Below are 26,969 nucleotides of genomic sequence, written 5' to 3' on the forward strand. Positions count from 1 at the left end.
TTTTCTGCCGCTAAAGCGACGATAATTTTAACGCCGTTTCTTGATAATATGCTCCTGAGTTCTTTATTTTTGCATAATCTCCCACACTGGATTTACAGACCTACGCTGTAAGTATCCTCCAAGACTTTTTTGGACACAATTTTGGCACTAATGGCGCTAGACTCAGAACCTATTAAATAGTATTTCACTATATAATAATCTGATATGCCCCATCCTGAAAAGACCCCCGTATTGTATGACAATTAGGATGAAGATGTCAACAGTCAGTGGCAGGACTGATTATTTCTATACAACTTGGTGAGTCTCAGCCTTCTAGCTAGGGCAAATTTTTACTTGTGTTGCACTGTTTTGTTGCACTTTCCTTATTTACACAGCACTTTTTCACATTGCACTACACCATAAGCACTATGAAATAATTATTGCACATATGTATGTTGTATGTAGATCTGAATATTATTCACAAAAATAGCAAGAATATGTTTTTGTTGTTGCTCCTCTTTTGGTATGTGGTGCAAATAAGACCATCTGCCACATTGCCTGTTTGTAGTCATATTATTGCTTACAGATGTAATTACGTAAGGCTATATAAGTAGGTATCTATGAACCCCTGGGTTCTTCTCTCTCCCGCACTCCACAATAAGCAGCTCGCACCCTGCCCTTCCGGCAATTGGTGGGATTGGCGACAGCCTCTGGGTGCAGCCGCGTCTTCTACTTTGAGGTTCCTGCCAGTAAGTTGGGGAGGCAGCAGCACTTGTGCTGGTGGCTTCTTGACTTGATCCTGCGTCCCTCCAACACAGCGACTGCTCCAGTGGTCCAGGTAGCCCACTCCTGACATATGGGCATCACAGAATGGGGCAACCGTCCCAATCAGGTCAGATCCTCTGAGCGAACACAGGGGTACACAAGGACACTGATACAGACACATCCCCAATGAGATCCGTGACACCAGGTGTCGACCTGAAACTTCATAGCAGTCCCAACAAGGGGTTCCTGGAGAGCAGATGGCTCTTTCACAAGACCGGTCCTAATTGGACCTGGCGCCTCACACTTTGCTCACTAGGATCCCCTTATCAGGATTCCCGCTGGCCCTCATTCCCTCCAAGCTCTCTTCTTCACCTCCTCACAGGGCACACTGGTCTTGGCAGGCAGACAGAAGGCTGGTGCTTCAGGCATAGGGCAAGTCTTCTTAGCTTGTGGGTGATTGCCTCTCACCCAGATGGGGGACTTGCAGACATTGGTCCCCATTCCTGGTTTCAGCAGCAAGAAATGTTGGCAATATTACCTCCCCTGATGAGACAGTGCCATTCAACAAATTATGTGACTCATGCTCCCACCTTTATTGTACAAATCCAGACACATAAATGATTTAAAGTCCGGACTTTGAAGTTCGTGTTGGGGGTGTCAGCGCCATTATAGTGCTCTCTCCTCTGCACTGCCGTGTGTCAAAGGAAATGGCCTAATTTCTGAGTGACCCACAACACAGGTTAGTGGAGTAACCAGGGTTCACATCTGGCTGTCAGCCTCCACTGAAATATCCCCCATTAATGTTCAAAGGACTAAGCCTTTCTCTCTATCGAGATTCCCTAGTAATGCCAACCTTATCAGTTCCACCATCTCACTGACATTGAGCCCTGATCTCAATGACCAGTAACTCCTCCTGGAATCAAAGACCCTGATGTAGTTCACTGAGGATGCTTTGCTCCTCTACCTTTGGTGTATGTGACCCATTGGCAATCACCAGTCTAGCCTGCACTGCCACTGCCAGTTTGGAGAGGACCTGGCCTGGCAGCTTGGGCTAGAATATTACCGTAAGTTGTTATCAGTGGTTAGAGCAATAAATTGCAAGCACTGTTACCATCACCTTTTGTGTGTTTGATGTAATGCCCAAAGTGGCATGGCTGAGCCCAGACGTAAGTCCCGATATCACTCTACCACTGCAACCAAGCTACAGCTAACTGAAGAGCCCAGTCAGATCCGAACCGGTGTTGCTTGTGCTTACGTTCGGAATGACCAGGTCTGGAAGTTCAGGCAGCGCTGCTGTCCCTATTGGAGCAGGGCCAAGATGATTTGCATATGGCTGGATCAAAACTTAGGTGGCATGGTGGGCAAAAGAACAATAGGTCGGAGTACTACGCTGAGCAATTGCCAGTGGTTGGACAAATTGCAGGTATACCTCCCATCACAATATTTTTGTGTTTTAATCAGTGTCAAAGTGCTTGGGTAAAAGTATGGATGACAGACCTTGTAGAGTCTTGGCAGATGTCAAAAACTGGACTACCCCACAAGAATGCCATGGTTGCCGCAACCCTGGTGGAATGAACCCTTAGGCCTCCAGAAGGATCCTTTTTGGGAAGGGCAGAGGTACTGCTCCCGGAAAGATTTCCAGATCCAGTCTTGACACTTGGGGAAAATTTGAGGGTAAGGAATCTGAGGCTAAAAAGAGTCTCTATCAGATAAGGCTTTACAGACGGTAAGTAACTTGTTCTTGATCCTCCAGAAGTGGCAGCCTGATCGGAGGACCGATGGCCATGCTCAACAGCTCGGGATACCAAACTCTGCAAGTACAGACCAGCGCCACAAGGATGACTTGAGCCAGGCCATTCCTGATCTTCTTGAGAACTCTAGGCAGGAGTAGTATAGTCAGAAAGGCCTACAGGAGGCCTGATCTCCACTTGAGACTAAAACAGTCTCAGAGCGAGAGCCACCTTGGAAAGTACAACGTGCAAAACTGCTGACATTGCGTGTTCTCCACAGTGGTGAAGAGATCTAACCAAGGCTCTCCCCACTGCTGAAAAAGACCTTGCACTACCTCCTAATGGTTGGCATCTGCAGCTGAGTGCATCTGCACTGGCATTCAGAGAGCCCGCCAGGTGTTGAACCACCAGGGATGTGCCCTGATGTTCCAGCCATGTTCAGAAGCACAGGGTCTCTTGATATAGGGTTCATGACCCCACCCCACCCTGCTTGTTACAGTACCACATGTCAATGGTGATTTCAGTGAACACCAGCACTAGTCTACCCTTGATGGAGGTTAGAAAGGCTTTCAATACCAGCTGGATCGCTCAGAGCTTCAACATATTGATGTGGTTTGAATTCTGCTGGACACCAGAGGTCTCTGTTCTTCACCTCTCCCAGATGGCTGCCCCATTCCAGGAGTGACACATTTGTCACTACTGTCAGATCTGGCTCGGGAAGGAAGAGGGGTCTGCTGCTGACCCAATCATGGTTCGTTAACCACCATTGCAGATTTTTTGCAGTACCCTTTGAGATCTGGAACATGTCAGAGTGATTCCTCAGATGCTGGCCCACTGGAACGTCAGGTCCCACTGAAGACCACATATGCCAGCGGGCATGTGTCACAAGCAGGATGCAGGAGGCCATGAGGCCCATCAGCCTTAAAGTCAGTATCACCGAAATCCAGAAAAGAGGCTGAAACATCGGTATCGTAGCTTGAATAGCCTGGACTTGCGGTTCAGGAGGATACGCCTGAAACTGCACCATGCCCAGAACAGCCCAGATGAAAGAGTGTATCTGAGAGGGAGTCAGATGTGACTTTGGCACAAGATAGTGAATCCCAGCTAGTGTAGGAGATCTGCCGTAATCTGCGGGTGGGACTGCCTGGGTCGAGCCCGCCTTCAACAGTCAGTTGTCGAGATAGGGGAAGACTACAAGCTGCAACCACCACCATCACCTTGGTGAACACCGAGGGGTGCAGGTAAGGCTGAAAGGGTGCACAGTATACTCAGAAACTGGAAAGATCCGAGGGGGCCCTGGGTGATGGCTTGGAAGAAGGAATTGATAAAGTGGGCAAGGTATGAGGGCGTGGTGAATATCAGAGAGGCTACATGGGGTCAAGGCTCAATAGCATTAGCCATGGTCTGGAGACTTTAATAGATTCATTGCAGAACCTTGACTCCTTCACTCCTGAGGAGATTCCCAGTACCCCCTAGATACTGTAGCTGTATTGAAGACTGAGTTCTCTCACATGGCCTCAAACGAGAGAGGTGTAGTGACAAGACACCACAGACACCTGGGGTAACACCTAGAGCCGCATGAGACCACTCCCATAAAGCTGCTATCATATTCAATACACCACCTGACACTGAAGAAGACGAGAGAACGACCAAGATGGGGGAAGGGGGTGGTGGACTGAGGAGGAGAGTGAATGTTCTTCTATGGCTGTGGCATAAAGTTGCAGTAGAAGTGCAGTGGGGAAAAAGTCTGGCTGGGTCGTGACGGACTCCTGCAGTTGATTCACCGAGTACTTTATTTATATACCTTTTTGAGATTGCATTGGGAGTTCCTGAGCAATGATATGATGTCCATTGTATTACGAGCTATCACTCACCTGACCCCGCCTTCAGATGTATGTGTTATTGGAACTTTCAATAAAAAAAGAAATATTAGATTGGGTGTCAACTTAAGAGATCCAAACGACTGTGTGTGGGTGGATTGATCTCTGTTGCGTAATACTGGAGAAATGTTTGCTTCGACTAAAGATTCTATTATGTAATCAACACTAGATGTATCCAATGTGTACCATCGGATCGCACTCCACAATGACTCCAGACTTCGCTCACTACACCAGAAGGGGCTACTCAATATAAGCAAATACCATTCGGGTAATATACGCCTTCAACATTTTTCAAATGATTATGCGTGAGTTGTTTAAAGATGTAAAAAATGTACCATATTTCAAGATGACATTTTACTAAGCTAAATTAATTCCTTAACTTTTCAACATATTTATTCTATAACTGTATGCATGTTGGTTGCCAGTTTATGTGGACTTCCATAGGCTGGTGTTGGGTAAGGTGGAAAGCCAATGGTAAAGAGTATAGGCTTCATCAGGTAATTTGGTAAAGTCATGCCAGATTTCATAGGTTTGATCTGTTTATTATGAAACTTTATGACAAAGCCAGTAGAACTGACCTTTGTATTATGAAAAGCATGTGAGGAAGACAACAGACTTTTAAGGATGGTTTATTATTGCACTGTGCTAAAGCCTGCAGGCAGGTAATTTGTTACTTGGTATCTCACAAATTACCATACTAGGCACAAGTATTGGCAGATTACCATAATAGGCATAGGTTTTGGTGCTGGCAACACATCCAGACAAACCGTGGGAATAGAAGACATGCTAAAAAATAATCTTTATAGGTTCTCTTGTGACAGATAGTCTTTTGCTTTGCCAAATTGATTTTGTTTACATTTGTACTTTTATGACTGAATGTTTGATGGTTGCCCTGTGGAAAGCTTATGCTCAATATAGAAGTCTGGAGTTTAATATGATGAGAAGCCACAGATAAAGGCTATAGGTCTGATTATTTATTGTGAAAAGTTTCAATAAAAGAAGCAGACCTGGCGTAATTGACTGTGAAAAGAATATGTTAAAGTCGATACGCATTTAAGGGTGGATTGCTATTGCTCTGAATTAAACCTACAGATAGTTTTTTGCTAACCCGGAATGGTACAGATTACTTTAATAGGCAAAGGTTTTGGTGTTTGTTACCCCCTCTGACAAACCATGGGCATAGAAGATTTACACTGTGAGAACCTTTGGTAAGCCCTATTAGGGAAAATTATATTCTGTTTTGCCAACTATAAGTGGGTATACATTTGCAATTTATGGACTGTATCCCTTATGGGAACATTTACGCTCAGTATATAGGTCTGAGTTGGTTATGGTAACCTGCCAATGGTAACAGAGTAAGTGTGGTTGGTATGCAGGGAAATGTTATACCAGAGGCCATATTTCAGGTCTGTTTATTATGAACATTTACTACAAAGGCAGCAGGCCTGGCTTACATATTGTGAAAAGCATATGATAAAGCCTAAAAGTCTCTAGCAGGGGGTTGTTATCACATTATGTCACAGGATGTAGAAAGGTATTTTGTTCTCAAAGATTAAAATAGCTGGACAAGGGTTTAGGTGATGAGACTCATTCAAATAAACTATGGGGATAGATGAGTTGAACTATGTAATCCTTATTCCGTTCTATTAGTAATGTTATTATTTTGTTTTGCCAACTGTGTTTATATATATTTATAATTTTATTATGATATACCCTATAGCTGCCTTGCCCGGAGACTTATGACCAACACAAGAAGTCTGAGCTGGTTATGGTTGTAAGCCAATGATAAAGGTTATAGGCCTGATTGTTTATAATGAAAAATATGATAAAGGCAGCAGGCCTGAGAAACTGATTGTGAAAAGCATATGTGAATGTCAATAGGAATTACAGGGAAGATTGTTATTACTTTATATTAAAGCCTATAGCTATGTATTTTGATTATATGGACTCCCACAGATTACCATAACAGGCAGGGTCTATGGTGCTGGGTACCTCCTTTGACAAACCATGTGTATAGAAGATTTGCACTATCAATATCCATATTTGACACTCTTGGGAGAGGTCGGATTTTGTTTTGCCAACTGAAATTGTGTGTACTATGTAATTTTATGATTGTATACCTGATGGTTACCTTGTGGGCAAGCTTAAGCTCAGTACAAGAGGCCTCGGTTGGTTATCATTACAAGCCAGATATAATAGATAGAGACTTGATTGGTTCACTGGAAGAAGAATTGTTAACCCCATAAGTCTGATCTGTTTGTTATGAAAAGTTGTGAAAAGTATATGTTACAACTGACAGACATTTAATGATAGATTGCTATTTCTCTGTATTAAAGCCTACTGGTGGGTGTAAGAATTTGGGTTGTTGGTTGACTGAGGTGTAAGCCCTAGTCAAGCAGAAACCTCAGTCCTTGTCATGGTAAGGAACATGTAAACCCCACATTAACCTGTGCTCAACCCCTTAGTAGCTTGGCACAGAGCAGTCACACTTAACTTAGAGAGGTGTAAAGTATTTGGGCAACACTTCTAGTAGTAAAAACATACTGCAAAAGGAGTCCACAATATTGTTCGAACAATAGAGTAAGTTGTAATAAATAAAACAAGACCAAAACAACAAAAATCCAATTAGTAGAACTGAAGATTTTGAATTGTAAAGTTTGCAGTGAAAATAGTGTCAAAAGGCACAAAGTGGCAAATGGGGATATCTGGCCTCGCCAGTTCAGGACAAAGTCACAAGTTAAGGCTGACGACGACAAAGCGCGGGCCGGCTACAGGGACCCAGTGAGGCCCACTGAACAGAGTACCTTAAATCCTGGCTGCGTAGCGTTGCCTGGACCCGTGTTCAAAAAGTGCTGTGAAGACGATGCAATGCGTCGGTACTGAGATGCAGCGAGGATGCCGTGCAAGGTCCTGTTGCGTCATCGTGGAGGGTCCTGTCGACGGGGCTTGCAATGCGAAGTCTGGGATTGAGAGTGCAGTGTGAAGCTGGTGATGCGTCGGTTCCAGGGCGCTGTAATGCGGAGTCTGTCGTCATCATCGACGCTGCTGTCGACAAGAGAGGTGAGGATCTAGGCTGTGGACGTGCCGTGCCATCAGGGTGATATGTCAGGTTTGAGGGCTGCGGAGGCAATACAGATCTTTACGATGGGACCAATCCACACAGCAGTGGCGATGCAGCGATTCTGCTCGGGGATGTGCTTCTCAGTCGAAGAGATGCGACGGTTCTGCTTGGAGCTGCATAAATCAGAAGAGAAGATGTATCGGTTCCACAGAAAGCACCTTAGGACCATTTCCAAGGGTCCAGGACTGGGGTGGTATCACTTGGCAGAGTAGACTCACGGATGGCAGAGTCCCACTACAGCAGGTTGGAAGCCTGTTATGTTCCCGAGGCCTCAGATCACCAACTAGCACTTGGGGTCACTCTGGGTTCAAGAGATGCAGGTCCAGTCCTTCTCACTGAAGCAAAAGGGCAGCAGGCAGCAGATCAGCACAGCAAAGCAGGAGTCCAACAGAGTGCAAGTCCTTCAGCAGTCCAAATTCCTTCTTTGTGGCAGAGTATCCACAGGTCCAGAAGCCTACTAAAGTGGTGGTATCTGAGGTTCTTCTTTTATACACAGTTGTGCCTTTGAAGTGGGGAGAAGCTTCTAGAGGCATGCCTTTGAAGTGCACAGATGCCCTGCCGTCCCTGCCTTGGCTCCAGACTAACTACAGGGGGCATATGCAGCCCTTTGTGTTGAGACAGGACACAGCCTACTCAGGTGAAAGTGAGGTTGGGACCAGCTCCTCCCTCCCATCCTGCCAGTGATGGCCCAAACAGTCACACCTAAGCTCCCACTGTATGTGGCTATCTAGGAGGAAAACACAGAGCCAATCTGTCAACTACACCCAGTCATGTGACCAGAGACAGGCTGCAGGCACCAAATGGCTAAGGCAGGAAAATTCCAGGTTCTAAAAGTGCCTTTTTCAGAATTGTAATTTAAATTCTGACTTCACCATAAGTGAGTTAGGATTTTAAATTAGGATTCCAGAGATACTAAACTTGAACCAGTCAAATCTTCCCATTTGGAAATCACACTTACAAAATGTAATAAGATAATCCCAATGTTATCCTGTAGAAAATATAGGCTTTGCAGTAGTGAAAAACTAATTCATGTGTTTTTCACTACTAAGACATGTTAAACTTAAAAGCACATGTCCTGTTCTTTAAATACATCGCAACCTGACTTCTGGGCTGTCTGTTCAGGGCCTATCCTAGGGATGACTTGTATGCATTAAAAAATATTGTTTGTGCTTGCCAGGACTAAATGTTGGAGGGAAGACCACCCTAAGGCTGAGAGGTCTAACAGTAGGTATTTTGTTACATGAGCAGGCACAGATTTCCTTTATGAGGAAGGACTTTAGTGTTGGTTACTGTCTTTGACAAATCATAGGGTAGGGAAGATTTGCACTGTAAATATTCTTGCTAGAATACCTCCCTAGCTGTCTGCCAGGATCTTGTAATTAAAATATTCATTAAATAATATGTACATCCATATATATAAATATGTTAAATATATACTCATACAAATACATGGAGGGCTTTTCGGTCATCTCTTCTCTGATATTTATCAAAGTGTCATTTACATTCTGTTTCCAACCATGACAGCATACTGTATAGGGTAACAGTTCAGTCCACATCAGTAATTGGCTCTCTTGAACTGTAAATGATGGCATTTTGTGATCACATGGGTACATCTACCTGAAAATTGAGTTTGCTTCAGTTTCTGGCAGTATCTATGCCTGTTTCCTGCATCATCCATCTCACAATGTTTGAGGATGACACCACCCTGAAGGACTTTTGGGTGGCAATTTGTTTCTTTTTTTAATAAGAGAGTTGTCTAAAGCGTGGAAATGGCCCAAAGGTATCAGAGCACTGTACAGGAAACAGTAGGCCTTTACAACACGACAACATAGATCATTTGGGCCTCGTCAAAGTATGCAAAAATATTGTGTTACATAATGTTCATCATCGATGTCCTCTATTCTGTGGGTTAGCCAAAGACTAGTGGACCAGCTGACAACAGAATAGACGGGGAGGAATTTGTCACGGAGTTGGTTCACCCCTAGGAGTATGAATTCCTCCAATATGGCCTCATATGCTTTGATGCATCTCACTAAACACAACTTTGGGGAATATTTTAATTCTGAGTATGAAGTTGTCTGAGTATTAGTCTAAGTTTGTCTGACAGTGTTAAATTTAACTCCATGTGGTTTAAACCTCCTTTTAAAGAGGTCCAAAGCTCTCCAGTCTAACACCCTTCTGCACAAAACCAAACAAAGAAGCATAGCCAGATTACCTGCTAATTCCTTCCAGGACAAATGTCCATTAGTTGCCATGAGAGGAATATATTCAGGACCTGACTGACATCCCAAAGGCTAGAGGCATCATGTTAACATTATAAAATCTCACTTCTTGTAATAACCTACACCCGATTCGATGCCCACCAAATGCAACACCATTCACCAACTCATGGTCTGTGGAAATGGCAGATCTAAAGGTATATACAGACTGATAGGCTTTACCTTCTGATGCTATTACTGGTAGAAAATTCAAAACATGGACACACTCAGACCCCAAGGGAACCAGACCTTGTTCCACACACTAACCAGTCCAGCAGAACCAAGTCCAATTATACTTGTTGATGGTACCTGTAGTCCAGGCCTTCCAGATGAGTTCTTCAGTCTGTTGTGAAAATGCGGGAATAGTGCAGCATTCCCTGTAATCCTCTATGTATGAGCTAATATGAGCCCTCCATTCACCAGGCAGTGGAAGCCTTTTGGATTTTTCAGAATGCTCTTCAAGTGGGGGTGGTGAAATAGTGAGTCCCAAGAATGTTCCATCAGAACTGGAAACCAGTTTTGATACTTCCAGACTGGGATGATCAAGACCAGGTTTGCTCTATGTCATGCCACCTTAGAGACCACAGTTACAATAATGATGAATGGGAGAAATAAATGACTTCTGGCAGCAACACCTGCAGAAATGTGTTGGTCACTGCCGCCACTGGGTCGGGCTTCCAAATGTAATTTGCTGATGATCCAGTCTGGAGATGAACAAGTCTCTACGGTATTGACCCCATATCCACAAGAGTGCTTGCAACATCCCTGGATGCAACATTCCATGCACTGACTTCTGGAAAATGTTTGGATTGGCAATCTGTCTACATGTTGTATCGTCCCAGAAGTTATTACGCAGTTACTGCTCTAGGCAAAAATGGCAGAAGTCTCTGGCTAATTCGGAAAGTATCCTTGGGCGAGTTCCCCCAAACGAGTTATGTAGCCTTCTGTAAAGATTTTATCAATTTTCAGCAGTATGCTACATTTTGTCCAGCATTTCATTGTAAATGTCCTTGCAAGGAGCTCCAGACACTTTATGTGTAAAGCTAGTGCTTCTTTTTACTCCACTTCTGGTCCTCTCCCCAGTCTGCTGGTGTCCAATTCTATGACTAGGTCTGGCGACGACCTGAAGATTGCCTCACCATTCCATGCCTCCATGTTTAGAGCCACTCTGAACTTTGTTTCTGGCTTCTGTCGTCAGTGTCACTAACTCTCAATATGTCAGTCCTCTGGTTAGTTGTGAAGCTTTCAACCACTGCACAGTTCAGGAATAAAGAAGTCCTGGGAATATCACCTGGATGGACGATGTTAGAGGTCCCACTAGTTGAGCCAGCTGGAGCAACGCTATCTTGGACTCATCAGAGCTTGTCTCAACTCATCTTTGGTTTCAGACATTTCAGGATAACTTTCATCATCTCTATGACATGCCCTAGGAATCTTATGTCCTTTTGTGGTTCTTAGTTCTGATTTCTCATGATTGAATATGAATCCTAGATCTGGAACAGAGAGATGGGCATCCTCAGAAGTCACGTGAGGCAATGTGGGTGTTAATCCATAATCAGTATATTGTTGAGGTGTATTGTCAATCGCACTCCTCTTAAATGTAGGAACTCCATGACCAGACTCTGAATCTTCGTTATGCACCAAGTTTCTGATTACAGACTTTTACAGAAGTGACCTGAATTGGCATACCATGTGATTCCTCAGGAAATAAAAGAATCAGCGATGGGGCTGAAAAATGGGAATAGCTAAGCAGGCATCTTTAGGATCCAGACACCACATAAATTCCCTTTCTCTGAGGATGACTAGGAGATGGTGGATCCCCTCCACCTTGAAGTGTTGGAAGACAAACCACCTGCTGAACTCTCTAAGATGTATCACTGGACGCTGTCCTTTGTTGTTTTTCTCTACTGAGAAGATATTGCTCAGAAATCCTCTAGTTTGAGCCACCTTGTGCACAATGGCTCATTTCCTCTCTTAGGTAGGTACCTCCTGATATATTGACCTGAAGTCTTCCTATGCGAATATATTAGGCATTGGCTTCTGCTATTGCTTCAGTGAGCCATAGAACTCCATGTGGAAAACCCTATTTGTCTGTAGAAACTAAGCATAGCTGATCAGCTCCTGCCATCTGCGTACAAATAATGTCAGCCTTCCCCCTATCTTTACATGGGAAAATGGATCAGACTTACCAGAGTATCCTCCTCTCTGATTTGGTATTTCCCTTGAAGAAGCTTCTGGATTTATGACCTCTACCCACATCTCATGAAGAGAGAAATCCTCTGAGGTGGCAGTGGTCCTACCTGCTTTCTTCCTCTCTTGACCCCTACAAAATATTTTGTACAAAATTCTTTTTTACTTAAACCTGGGCATCTCGGGGAGGTGAATGTGAACACATACTTCCCCAGCTCCTTCAGAGAACAAACCCAAAACAGCCTCCTTATGTCACTGGACCCGCTTCTGATGTGGCCAAATATCAAGATTTTAGAGCCACTTTGATCCGTGTATCTCAGTGGAGGTTGAACAATTTGAATTACCCAGAAAAATGACTGTCTGTTGAGCTCATCCTGAGAGGATCTCAAGTGTGACTAAATGCCCGTCCCTCTCTCTCTCTCACTTCCTACACCATGTCGAGGAGGCCAACCACATATAGTAATTTAAGCTGGCAGGTACACCATGATGTGTCAATTCCTGTTTTGGACCTTTTCTGAAGAATAGGGTAATAAGGCCATCAGTCTTGGGTTTTGCGGCCACCTTGCCCTCAAAGTCAGATGGGGGCATTCCTCCCAAAGGCATTCATCATCTCCTTGTCTAAAGGCTTCATAAGTCGACTGGCCACATAGTGTGCGACCTTGATGGCCAATGTTCACGCTGAGATGTGAGGTGATAGATGTCTTCAGGTTCCAGTATATCTACAAGGGTCTTGGAATGCTGCCCCTGTTTGCCTGACTTATGTCTTTTGAGGTCCATATTTAGATGCCAAGTTCTGTTGCCATTATATCCATTATCTGAATGCCCCATGGTTTCCTCTTCCTCTCCAGTGACCCTCCAGGAAATGTAAAGAAGTTGGGATGAGCCTGAAATTGTACACATCATCGTCGCCAGAGGTGTCAGGAGCAGATCCATCACTCTACGTCTTATTGCCCTGTGTGCTCTTGGGCCCAGCTAGGAAAACCTCCTTTAGAGTACTGATGGTGTAATCTCCCTTAGATCGCCCCAGTTTATGTTAGACTTTGGCAGGAACCTGTCCCACTGATGCATGGTGTTTGCCAGAACCACTATGTGGTACCAAACTCTTCTCTTAGAGATGGGGATTCAAGAAGTGCAGCTCATACAATTATTTTGTTCCTGAAAGGCTCTCGGACACTGTTCCTCGCTTTTTGCATAAAGGCATTCACTACCGCAGAGATATTGTCATCCCATAGAATGAATTCCTCAAACTCCTCCTAAAACAATTCCTGCTCTGTCACTCTCTGCTCTGTCACTGTGAATGATGGATCTAAGTAACAGTTGGCCATACATATGCCATGCACATGCCTACCCAGCACACTGTCTATTTACAGAAGTTTCAATCAACAAGTCAGGAAATAGTGCCCTGATTTCTCCGGGCATGTAGTGCGCAAGTTAAAATAAGAGGCTGATTCAATATGCTTAATTTACTAAACACTGCAGGGCATGTGCACTGCCACAAAATAATTATCTGTACAGGAACCCTCTAATGACTGGGGCGTTATAATGCTGACCCAATCTAAGACGTTATGCTACTGACACCCGTCTGGGGTGTCATGCCACAATCCACAAAAATGCTCCACCATTAGGAGCCTGCTTCATAGTAAGGGAACAATCTTCAGAGCGGGGGGGTACTTATTAGCTGCTGGAGAGAAGCAAAGAAATAGGGAAAGAGGAAGATCAATATGGATTATATATGTTGATATGGATTTCTATTGGATGTTAAGGACTACGGCCCATATTTACGAGGCTCTTGCGCCGCTGTTGCATCACTTTTTGTGATGCAATGGAGTTGCAAACCACTAAATCATATTTATAAAGCCTGCACAGCCCCTTGGCATGGCTTTGAAGGGCCTCATAAATATGGAGTAAGGCAAGGCAGCGCAAATCGCGGTGTTGCCTTACTCTGTGCTAGGGAGGCATGCATGGACGTTACACCCATGGATTTTGACAGATTACCAGATTTACATGACCTTGTAAACCTAGGGATGCAGCAACACCTTACACCTTCTCTGGGGAGGCACAATGAGAAGAAATAGTGATAGTTCTCCTCGTTTTTTTCATCTTTCTATGTGTGCAGCATTCTGCAGAACACATTCCACAGCACACAAAGAAAGAGGAATAAGCCTTCCAGCAGGGCCGGACTGGCTACCGGGCGTTTTTGCATACTGCCGAGCTTGGGGCTGATGTCACTGCGGTGGGGGCTAATTTCGTTGATAGAGACCTGCGTGTGCTTCGAAATAAACAAAGCGAAACAAACTTCGTTCAGCACACGCAGGTCCCCATCAACGAAATCAGCCCCCAGCTCTGCAGCATGCCAAAACGCCCGGTAGCCAGTCCGGCCCTGCCTTCCAGGATTGTTTTTGTGCAAGAAGGTGCTCCTTCCTATACCATTTAATCCTGCCAGTAATGCAGGCCCCCTTGCTCCATGGTGCTAGGGTGCCTGCGTTGGCGCTAGGTTGCTGAAACAGCATCAGCGCAGGGGTAAAGGACAGGAACGCACCATATTGGACAAATACGATGCATTCCTGCCCTTTCCCTGTGACACAGAACAGCGCAGCAAGGTAACTTGCTGTGCTGGCCAGTGCCACCATTCTGGTAAATATGCCCCTGATTCTTTACACACATGAGCATAAACATAAATTATATTCTTAATCTTGAAAATGATCTTGTATGACTCATGTTTCTTTTATTCAGTGTCACAGCTTGAAGTTTTTTGTGTACTTGCAGCGCAATTTTGATGTCTGTTTTTCAGAAGGTACGCTCAGTAACCCAGCGATTTTAGAAATCATAAATGTTTCTCTTTTGATAGCATGAAATGTTCCTTTGAAATTCCAACATAAACAATTGCTGTAGAGGGAATTTTATCTATAACTATGGAGTCTTTAAGATCAGAGAGCATGCCCCGAGAGCAAAACACTCATACATAGTAGCTTCTCTCTTATTATGGAAAACAGATAATAGGGAGGAAAGACAAAAGAAGCAAAGGAGTGATCAACAATCCCAGATACAATCCCAGATGCATATTTACAAAAAATTGGCATTGAGTAGTGCCGCAAGTCTTTTTGCTGCGCTGGCCTACACCAACTTAAAAGGGCAGGAATGCACCCTGTTGACAAACTAAGGTGCATTCCTGTCCTTTCAGCCGACGCACAAGCATAATTTGGTGCCTAGCGCCAACGCAGGCACCCTTGCAACATGGTGCAAGGGTGACTGTGTTGTTGGCAGGATTGTTTTTGTGCAGGAAGGGGCACCTTCCTGCACAAAAACAATCCATGGAGGTGTTTTCCTTGGTCAATGTGTACTGCAGAATGCAGCACACATGGAAAGAGGAAAAACAAAGAGAAATGAAAACATTTCTCCTCGTAACACCTGCTATGGGGAGTCGTAAGGTTTTGGCGCTGCCCCAGGTTTAGGTAATTTTGTAAATCTGGGGCAGCATCAAAATATATGGATGTTGCGTTGGAACAACCACCGCAATGCCTTGTCTTACTCCAGATCTATGACGTCATGCAAAGCCACGCAGGGTGGCTTTGGGTCACCTCATAGATATGATTGGGAGGGCTGCGCCACCTGAGCGCAGACCTCTTGTAAATAAGTTGTAATACTAAAACAAACCTCTACTTTGGGGCATTGCCATTGGAAAACAAAATGATGCTCAGTTCACTATGTGGCACCAGATATGACGAAAGGAAGGGATTGTGTGTTTTTACCAAAGATAAACAAAACACAGCTCAGGCAGTGACAAACTCTTGATTTCACAGGTGGGCTGCAGCTGTACCTACGCTGTCCCAGCATTTTGAGGGATTAGCCATCAAACCACAAATGACATCCAAAGGCCTAATTTTTTAGTTTTTGTCCTAGAGCAGTGCTGCAGGTCTTCCTGCTGTGCTGCCCTACGGTACATGAAAAGGGAAGGAAAGTGCCGTATCTATCAGATACGGCATTTTCTTGTCCTTTTCCCCTGCGCCGACCAACAATGGGCTGCCATGAGCCAATGCATGCACCATTGCACCATGGTGCCAGGGGATCCTGTGTTGAGGGGATGATTGTTTTTGTGCAGGAAGGGAAAACTACCTGCGCAAAAACAATCACAAGAGGCTTTTTCCTCTTTCTATGCGTGCAGCACACATAGAAAAAAGGAAAAACAACGAGAAATAAGAAAATAAGTTACGTACCAGTAACTTTAGTTCTCCAGTATTGGAATCTGTCATAGATTAATGTGCAATCCACCCTCCTCCCCTGAGAAGCTCACCTTTTGAGACCTTTATGGTTAGGTTTATGGCACTAGTGCTGTGAAAATCTGAAGGTCTGAGGTTCACTCAGGGTGGTTCTAGAAGGTGGGGTGTTCTTATTAGCTAAAGCCTTCTTTTGGTCTCTTTTACAAAAAAAGATGAATATGTTACAAAACAAAAATGGGCATAGGCCTGTTTTTTCTAGTTTATGCTAACTTTGCAATGCTGTTTTGATATACCGAGGACTCCCATCTTGACGACGGGGAATGATTTAAGCACGTGAATCCATGAAAGATTCAAATACAGGAGAACTAAAGTTACAGGTAAGTAACTTATTTTCTTATTTCTCCAGGTAAGTAACTTATTTTCTTACTCTAGTATTGGAACTTTCATAGATTCACATGCTTGAATCAGAGTAGTTAGCAGTTAGGAGCACATTTTTGTCATAATTGTCTTTGAATAAAATATAGGTAATGAAGAATAGGGAAAAAGGGACATTTTTTAGTCTAAAACTCCTAATTCATGCCTAAACAAAGCATTAAACGATGGTTACGGAATACAGATATATATATATATATATATCAAAGCTCCATTGCCAATCCCACCAAGTGAGCAGCACTCGAACACGCACTAAGGTGGCAAGCCTTTAATTCAGGGTACAGGCAGGTTCAGTTTGTAGTTTCAATCAAACAGCCAGAACGCGATTCGCCTGACGCGTTTCGAAAGTCTATCTTTCTTCTTCAGAGGCAATCGCTGTAATGAATGCGTGCTCCGGTCTCCATTCTTAAATGCCAAAATCACGCCCCCAGATGGGCCGGTCTGATGACCCTCGGCATTATGGATACTGAAGTCCCGGTAATTACAACCTCAGATGGTGCACTCATTTCTGTTAAAAGTTTTCCTTCTTACTTAATTTTTCCCACTGTCGAATTTTGCTTTTTGTGTCTGTCTTTCCTGATGCTTGAGATTTATCTGTTTCCCTTTGGGATTAATTAACATACTGGTGAAACACGGCGAAATAGCCCTACAAAAAATAAAGGAACAATTACAGGAATTGGAAAAGGAACTTGAACCTGCAAAACTGAACCCTGAAATGCTAAAATTCAAAGAGGATTTGGAAGGCCAGATAGATAAACATTTCACTTCTTAAACGTGGCATCAACTTTTGTCCTGTACAGAAAATGGATTTAGCTCAAATGAGAATAGATTTCTACTTGTATATCAGAAAGATCAAATTGGCAAAATTCTTTCTGGAAAATCAAAATAAATCTAAACAATCTAAGTCCTTGGAACAACCCACGTCTACACTACTGGCCAAAGAAAGCAGTGATTTCCTCACACTATTGAATCTGAACGCAGAACAAGGGGAGGAAATATCTTTAGAAACAGCATGCCCACAATTGGGAGCAGGCTTAAGCAAAAAACATCCGAAATCAAAATTTTACCCACAACTACCGCCCGGCAACAAAATCGACCTCTTTCAGGAAGCAGTTGTCCATGACCTCTACAAAATGAAGAAAAAACAATACAAAGACAACCTTACCAAGCATGAAAGAGAAGCGCTCGAGAAACTAGCCAAAGATCAAGATTTTGAAATTAAGATGGCCGACAAAGGTGGTAACATCGTGATATGGGACAAAACCCTTTATATCACTGAGGCCATGAGACAACTGTTGGATACCACCTATTATGAAAAACTACAGACAAATCCCACACCAACTTACAAATTGAACATGGATAAACAATTAAGAACCTGGTTTACACAAAACCTGATCAATGAGGAGGAAAGCAAGTACCTTAAGGTTGATTTCCCGAAACTGGCAACAATGTATTTTCTCCCGAAAATTCACAAACATCGAACAAACCCGCCGGGGAGACCAATCTTATCAGCCAAAGGTTCCTTATTAGAACCCATCTCAAATTACATTGATTTCTTTTTGATCCCATATGTAACCAAATTACGTTCATTCATAAAGGACACTACAGATCTGCTAAAAATTCTTGAAACAATCAAATGGCAAAGTACATATCATCTAATTACAATGGATGTAGTTGGCTTGTACACCAACATCGACAACACATTGGGCCTAAATGCCATCAACTTCTTCCTACAAGACAGAAACATACACTATAAACATCACAACGATATGCTGTTGGACATGATCAACACATGCCTAACATGTAACATCTTTTTGTTCGGTGAGGACCTTTTCCGACAAAAGAATGGGGCGGCCATGGGTTTCTCATTTAGTCCCAGCTACGCCTGTTTAACAATGGGCTGGTGGGAGGAAACAGTCGCATGGAACAAATTGAATGAGAAATACACCGACCATATAGTGAGCTGGACTCGCTTTATTGATGACCTATTCATTATTTGGAATGGACAAACAGATGAATTTGAAGAGTACTTTTCTATACTCAACAATAGCACAAAGGGTTTGAAATTCACCTACACAATCAGTCAAGAAAAAACGACCTTCCTTGACACTGAAATTTATGTGAAAAATGGTCATCTGGAAACCACACTTCATCGTAAAATAACAGCCACCAATGCGACTTTAGAAGCAACAAGCTTCCATCAACCCGCCCTAATATCAAGTATAACTTATGGTGAATTCTTACGCTTAAGAAGAATTTGTAGCGAAGAATCCGAGTGGAAAAAACACAGCGCTGGGACATTTCAAAGATTCAAAGCCAGAAAATACAACACCAAAATCGTAAACCGATGCTGGTCCAAAGCCAACAAAACTACCAGAAATGAATGCCTCAAACAAAAAGATCTGCAAGAACCATCTGACTCAGACCCCATCCGACTAATCATGGACTTCTCTTTGGAATCAAGAGAAGTGGCCAAAATCATACAAAAAAATTGGAAAATCTTACAAATGGATGGTACAATTGGTGAAAAAATGGGATCCCAAGCCACAATAACATTTCGTAGAGCAACTAATTTGAAGGATCGACTTATACACAGTCACCTACAAATCAAACAACCAAAGGAAACTTGGCCTAAAACCAAAGGATTCATTAAATGCCACAACTGCAAGGTATGCCAAATTGCACAACCTATCTCAGAAATTTCAATGGCCAGTGGAAAAGTCTGGCACATACGAAACTTAATATCTTGTAAAAGCCAATACACCATCTACATCATTGAATGTCCATGCAAGCTAAAATATGTGGGGAGCACCATTTGCGAACTAAAAAAGAGAATACTAGAACATGTTCGCGCAACCAAAAACAGAGACAAAAACAACGCAGTGGCAAAACACATGGACATGTATCACAATGGCAATTGGAAACTGTTGAAATTTCATGGGATAGAATCCATCCCTACCTTGACACGCGGTGGCAACAGAGAGAAAATGCTACGCCAACGGGAATCACGCCACATCCTGAATTTCAGGACTCTGGCACCAAATGGATTGAATCAGTCGGAAGAACTTTATATACACATTTAATCACTAAACCGCACAACAACAGAATAATTGGAAAAAAAACATTGAATACCCTCTGCTCACGTTTGTAAAATGTGAGACACTCCACTGGAGGAGAGCAAATGAGCAACAAAAAAGACACCCACAAAACTCGAGAACAAGCATTCATTGTAAATAATCACGATGTTGCGGGTTTAGATGAACTAATATAGTTCGCATCATGGACACATGTGAAAGTCGACCTGATAATGTTTGAATTGATCTGTTTCCCATTACCTTATCCCGGTTTTGAAATAGTTTGATTTGACATTGTTTCAATGTTTTTCCTTTAACTTTATGGATAAAATTGTTCAAATATATAAATCATCGGACTACAACTCCCATAAATCAATGGAGTAAGTCCTGATGGGAACAGGAAATGAGGTAACTAGCATTTCCTTGATGGTTTTTTTACTTTATAAAACTAATCATGTAATCACGTTACAATCGACCGTGACCAAGGTATTGTGAGAATACCGAAACGCGTTGGTTTGGAGACCTGTGTGTCTGGCAAGATTACTGATGAAATATTGGAATAAAAATCTCGACTAACTGAGCAAACTGGAGTGCGACCCTGATTTCTCCCAAGGAGAAGATTTTCGGCATTCATTAGCGGTTTCGGTTCGAACCGCGAGGACCACGCACCTTTACGCAGCGCCGCCTTTCCGAACCACTTCTGAGAAAAATATATATATATATATATATATATATTCTCGCTCACTTTACACCTTAGTGTGAAGCACTCTCGAGCGGGTGCTGACGTGCGGTGGTGAACTCTGCAATTTATTGGCATTCTTTTTCTTGAAATTGAAAGAAAAAGAGTACCAATATATATATTTAATTTTAATTCTTAGCTGAATATGGATTTTAAAACTCAGAGGAAGGAAGAAGGCCAATGAACAATTATCTATAAGCAAAGTAACATGAGGGTGTGGCAAAAGGAACAATGAAATGTGTTATTAAGTTATTAGACAATATTAATTTGTACTGTTGAAAAATAATCAAGGGAATGTTTAGTGTGCCTTTTTACTATATATGAAAGTATAAGAAAAATATGTTTTGCATTAGCACTTTATATACACATATATTACCTGTGATTTAATGGTGAAAAATGTATTTTCCAGAATACTTTATCTTCGGAAATTATGGTATACATTTTAATTAAGTTTTAGCATCTTTAATATGAATATTACAATATTATATATAGTGGTCTGGTAGTGATGTTGAACTACTGGATTAATGAGTTGGTCCCAGAAATTTCAATGTTGATGTTTACAATTGAGCAGTCTGTCTACCATATCTATTCGACAAACTATCATGTGACCTTCGAACCTCTGTTTAAAAATGCTGTTTTTATGAGACTTTCCATTGTGAACAAGGCAGGTGTGCTGAAACGCGTCAAGCGGATGAAATAAACTAAGAGCTGGATGGTGAAGCTCAGCCCTGTGTCGGAGTCCGATTTCTTTAGTAGGAGTCGGGAGTGGTTGAATATATATATATATATATGTATATATATATATATACACACACACACATATGTATATTTGCAAATAAATATAAAAATTACAATATAATCAAAATACACATACAGTGGAGATGAGAAAAGGAAAGAATAGAGTATGAAAAATGATATAAAAGAATGTGCGAGGTTGCTAGAAAGTAAAGGAAGGAGGGATGAGAAAGAAAGCTCACTGTCATTGAAAGAGGTTCCGCAGGACCACTTGGCTTACTGCAGTGTCACTGCGATCCGAAGAATCCAAGGTGTGAATACTCTTCCAGGTCGCCCCCTGCAGATCTCCTTGATAGGTACCCCAACAAACAGGGCTGTCGAGGCAGAGACCGCTCCAATAGAATTTCCACAGACTCTCCCTTGGAGGGGCTTTCCAGCTGCCTGATGACAGTATTGGATGGTACTCGAAATCTAACATACAATGCGTCATTTGGAGAGTGGCTAGCCCTTACGAGGAGCACTATAGGCCACAAAGAGTTGGGGTTACGTTCGGAAGGCTTTAGTTCTGTGGAGCGTTGAATATCTAGAGAATGACAGGCTCTCTCCGCTGGTGTTGTAGGTTGCAGAACAATGGTTTTTAGAACCAGTGATTAGTTTAAATGAAAGTCCAATGGAACTTTAGGGATAAACTTAGGGTTGGTATGTAATATCACTCTGTCATCCTTGAATTGAAAAAACGGCTCCTGGATAGTGAGAGCCTGCATTTCACCAACCCTTCTAGCAGAAGTCAAAGCCAGAAGTAGCACCAATTTCCATTACAGAAATGTCATCTCCACCTTGTGGATAGGTTCATAAGGATCCTTCATGAGTTGAGAAAGGACCACATTAAGGTGCCAGAGTGGTGGAGGAGGCTTTACCAGAGGAAAGACGCTAAAAAGTATCTCATGAATTATTTGATGATTCTCAATGACCATAAAGAGGGGTCTGAAGAGGTTCTTCTAAAACGTGAAATAGCCACAAGATGAACCTTAATAAATGAATGAGCTGGCCCAGCTTTCACCAATGAAAGATTGTATAGAAGAATCTCATGAGCTGAAGAAGAGAAGGGATGAATGCCCGATTTCTGGCACCAGAGCCAAAACCTCGTCCATTTCGTCTGATATGTTTTGTTAGTGCTACGTGCCCAGGTGTGAGAAAGAATGTCAGTGGACTGGTTCTGATGATCGAACTCTGTGTTCAGGAGCCATGCCGCTAAACGAAGCGATTTGGGATCCGGATGTAGCACTTGACCCTGGTACATCGTCAGTAGCGATGGGATAGGATCCAAGAGAAACATCTGTCTCTCAGAGAGAGGAAAGTGTTATGTGTACCAATACTTGTGTGGCAAGATGGGGCTATGAGGATCATCCTGCAGGGCTGTGCCTTCACCTTCATGAGAATCCTTGGCAGAAGGTAAATCGGATGAAAAGCGTAGGCAAGGTGCCTGACCATGCAATCAAAAACATATTCACCCAAGATCCCGAATGGTGATGTCAACTTGAGAAGTACCGGCATTTCCTGTTTTCTGGCATCACAAATAGGTCTATAGATGGCTTACCCCAGAGCTGAAAAGGGGTGTCCAGTGTTTCCTGGTGCAGTTCCCATTCGTGGCATGCAGACTTGAGCCTGCTGAGAGTATCCGCTGTCACACTGAGATTCTCTGGAAGAAGTCCTGCTCTTAGCGAAACCCCATTCTGGATCGCCCACTGCCAAATGCATTCAGCTTCCAGTGAAAACAGAAGGGACCTTGTGCCCCCTTGCTTGTTGACATAAGGCATCACCATTGTATTGTCTGTCCTGAAGAGAAGTAATGAGTTTCTTATCCTTGGAAGGAACGCTTGCGGGGCTAAATGAATTGCTCTTAATTCCAGCAAACTGATGTGGAGAAGGCGATAATGTTGCTGCCAACGACCACTGATTTGAAGGTTTTGCAGGAACGCTCCCCATCCCTACAGAGATGCATCTATGGTTATTACTCGCAGAGCAGGGGATGCCAGAAAAGACAGACCTTTTAAAAAAAATTCTGCTGGTTCCACCAAGAGATGGCTTGGGGCATAAGCGGAGTTACTTTGATGATACTCTCAAAAGAACAGTTTACCTGGTGCCATTGTAAGTCTAGTTGTTCCTGAAGGGGATGCATCCGCAAATGGCTAAATGGAATCAGGGGAATGCAGGATGACATTCACCCCAGGAGAAACTTGTAACGCCAAACTGAAAGTGACTTTTTTCTTAGGAAGCGTTGAGTCATAGACATCAGTTTGGTCTGTCTTTCTAGCGATGGGAAGGCTTTGTTCAGAGACGTGTTCAATATGGCTCCCAGGAAAGTAGTGCTTTTGGAGGGGTGTAGGTTTGATTTGTCGTTGTTTAAGGTAAGCCCTAGACTTGTGCAAACTGTCGTGGAAGCCCAGGCTGCCACAATGGACGGAGCTTTTATCAACCAATTGTCCAAGTAAGGAAACACCTGGTGATGCTGCCCTCTGAGGAAAGCCACTACCGGGGCCAGACACTTTGTGAATATCCTTGGCGCCGATCTTAGGCCGAATGGCAGAGCCTTGAATTGATAGTGGCTCCTGGCTACAGTGAAGTGAAGATACTTCCTGTGCGATGAGTGAAAGGGAATATGGAAATAAGTGTTCTGTAAGTCTAGAGTGGTCATGAAATCTCCTGAATTTAGAAGCAGTAGTATGTCTTGAAAGGAGACCATACGGAAGGACTGCTTCTTGAGATAGGGGTTGCGAGTCCTCAAGTCTAGGATAGGCCGCCACTTTCTGAAAGCCTTCCTTACCAAAAAGAAACGGGAGTAGAACCCTTTCCCTCTCTGGGATGTCGTAACTGGTTCTATTGCCTCTTTCTGGAGCATCAACCGGGCTTCTAGGCGCAGGAGGTGTAGATGCTTTGCCACTTGTAAGTGAGGCGGAGTGGATGGTGGAATTTGAATACATTTTAGCATGTGGCCAAACTGAACAATGTTGAGCACTCATTGATCAGTTGTTATCTTTCGCCAGGTTTGAATGTATAAAGAGACTCTGCGCCCCACACGTGCCTGAATGTAGAAAGGGAGCCGGAACCTGAAAGTTGTCTATGTTGACGTGTGGAATCCTTACCCTTTCGTCCTGCACTTGCTCTGATCTGGAATAAGCTGTAGACTGAGATTGCCGGAGAGTGTATTGCGGTTGATAAGGCTGTGTAGAGGAGGTGTATGAGGCATACCTGTATTGTTGGTATCCAGCTCTATATGAGGGCAGACCTCTTCCCTGAACTCCTCAAAAAGGAATCTTATGGTACTGGAGCGTCCCTGTTGGAAATGGCCCTTTTTGCAGGGTTTTCCCCAAACCTTTTGCTTCTTCCTCCTATTTTCCCTGAAATGCTTTCAGATTTACGATTTCGCATACATTTGAAGAAGTGTCAAAAAGCCACGGATGATGATGGGAACGCCCCCAGCAACACTCATTGCACACCCTTTAAATGCAGAAAACCCCATTAAAGGGAACGATAGTTATCAGGCAGCATTGAGCCAAAAAAAGTGGCTTAGTGCTGCCTGATAAATATCGTGCAAGCTCCTGCGCCACGGAACGTCACAAAACGTTACATCCAGGGGGCACAAGGGGCCTCATAAATGAGTGTCAGGGGCGTTTAGTGGACTGTTTGTGAGATGGCTAAAACGATCCTCCTTAGCATAATGCAGAAGCACACCCACATGGAACTTTAAGGATTTGCTGTCACCCTTGTCTGACATCACTGAAGTTCTTACCCTGAGTCAAAGGTTTCATAGGATAAGTTCATTCTTGGAAACTGTTAATCGCTCTCATCAAGTCTCAGCATCTGAACTCCCAAAGTCTGACCCTCAGGGCATGCTGCGATTGTTTCATACCTGAGAACTCAAATGTATACTGACCTTCCAGTGTCAAGATTTACAATATCGTTTCATACTTCAGCAAATCTTGATACATGGATTAGGACTTGAGAGTAGAGAGGGAGTCAAGCGTACAGAAAAAGCTCAGATTAGGACAGGTCTTGTAGATTTCTCAAGTATAGACATGGGGCAGCAAAACAACAGTTCCATTATTTACATTGCCAAGAAGTGAGAATCTCAACAGCTGAAAATTCCAGTTGTGTACTTCCTACACCTCCAGTAACCTATCACTGACCTTCAATACTCACATAGCATATTCCTCGTTCACCATCCTGGGAACCAGCGCAAATCATCCCTGGTTGAATAATGTTAGTCAGACCCGATATGTTGTGCAGGTTGAAGATACAGTTACATTTGTTCCATTTTATTAGCTCCATTTCCACCTTCTGCAGTGTTCGTGGATAAGGAAGGCTGGCTGGGGAGAGAAAATTAATTAATGTTCTATTCTGCTTTACGGCTGAATAGGCCTTTAGCCGTACTTTCACCTAGTACTGTTAATCGCAAAAAAGCACCCAGCAAATCAAAATGTAGACAAAACTCTATGTCTATGAGTGAGAAAACTCTCTATATATGAACAAGCATGAGAACAAAATGTGTGGCAGGGATTAGGGGATATCAGGTAGGGGGAGAGACACAATATAAAGTACTTTACTGCTGTGAGCTCTGCCCTTGCCCAGGCCTTCAAGCCCATATGCAATCCCTTATCGGATGTCTCAATATCAGTATGGCAGAATGGCAGGAACTGAAGGTCCTACCCAGCCAAGTATAAGAAAAGGAGTCAGCAGCAGGGATGGATGTCGCCCCAGGCATAAACTCAAGGAACACAAAAGAATCTGAACTGCGGTGGCGACCTAAGTTGTAGAATGTTTTATCCCAATGGGAAAGTGCCCCTATTTGACATGGTCACCTCCACTTTTTTGCCCGGTAATTTATTCAATTTTGACTGAAGACCACTGGGTTTCTGCTAACCAGGTCCCCAGTGCCAGATCTCTCTCCCTAAAACTGTACAACTGTTACACAATTGGCAATACGTTTAGAACCCCTGTAAGTCCCTAGTAGATGGTACCCCTGGTAACCAGGGCATGGGTACTAAAGAAGGTCCCTAAGGGCAGCAGAATGTACTATGCCACCACAAGAGACCCCTCACCACACTGATGTAAATTGCCATTGAAGGCTGTGTGACATGGTGCATACAAAAGTGAAAACACAACAAGGCACACCCCCTGTGTGCTATGCATGCACGCACTGCATGCAATATATGTTAGCCAACCCTATAGCAGGCTTTACAGTCCTAAGGCAGGTGCATTATATTACATGTACAGATAGAGCTGCAGAAGCAGATATGCCCCTGTTATGTATAAGTCGATTCTTAGACATTGCAAGTGAACTGAGTATATGTACTGGACACTGGTAAATATGAGTTCTCCAGCTACATGATGGGTTCACTGAAACCAAGGATGTTTGGTATCAAACATATTGTATTAATAAACCGACACTGGTTCCAGTGATGGATTTATTAATACATGCACCCAGAGGGTACCTTAGATGTACCCGCTGAAACTTACCAGCCCACTAGTGTGTTGGTTGACTGGTACAGTTCAGCCTGCCACCACAGACACACTTCTGACCCCCAAGGAGGTGAGATCTCTGCTCTCAGAGTTCAGGAACAATGTCTTCTTTGACAAGAGGTGTTTACACCTCCTCCAAACAGGATGGCTAGCAAGCAGCATACCAAAGCTTGAGGCTTCAAAGACCTCTTCCACCTTTGTTATGCAACCCTGGCATCCCCCAGACTTGGGAGATACCACCACTGCCCAGAGACCATTTGGCACCAGGACAAGTGGGAAATTAGTATGTGAGTATGCGTCGAGCCGCACCCACGTTAGACACTCCACTA

General features: G+C 43.4%; 1 protein-coding gene across 1 annotated transcript in view; it reads right to left on the reverse strand.

Annotated features, from left to right (window-relative positions):
• The window catches only part of LOC146811701 (polyserase-2-like), a 1,284,631-nt gene that overhangs the window by 1,020,972 nt on the left and 236,690 nt on the right, over positions 1-26,969 (reverse strand). Inside the window, exon 3 of the mRNA XM_085615101.1 lies at positions 25,321-25,487. Within this exon, the coding sequence (XP_085471227.1) occupies positions 25,321-25,487 (167 nt within the window). The remainder of the gene's footprint in view (positions 1-25,320; positions 25,488-26,969) is intronic.

Source organism: Triturus cristatus, chromosome 7, assembly GCF_964204655.1.
Source record: "Triturus cristatus chromosome 7, aTriCri1.1, whole genome shotgun sequence".
NCBI classification, from domain to species: domain Eukaryota; kingdom Metazoa; phylum Chordata; class Amphibia; order Caudata; family Salamandridae; genus Triturus; species Triturus cristatus.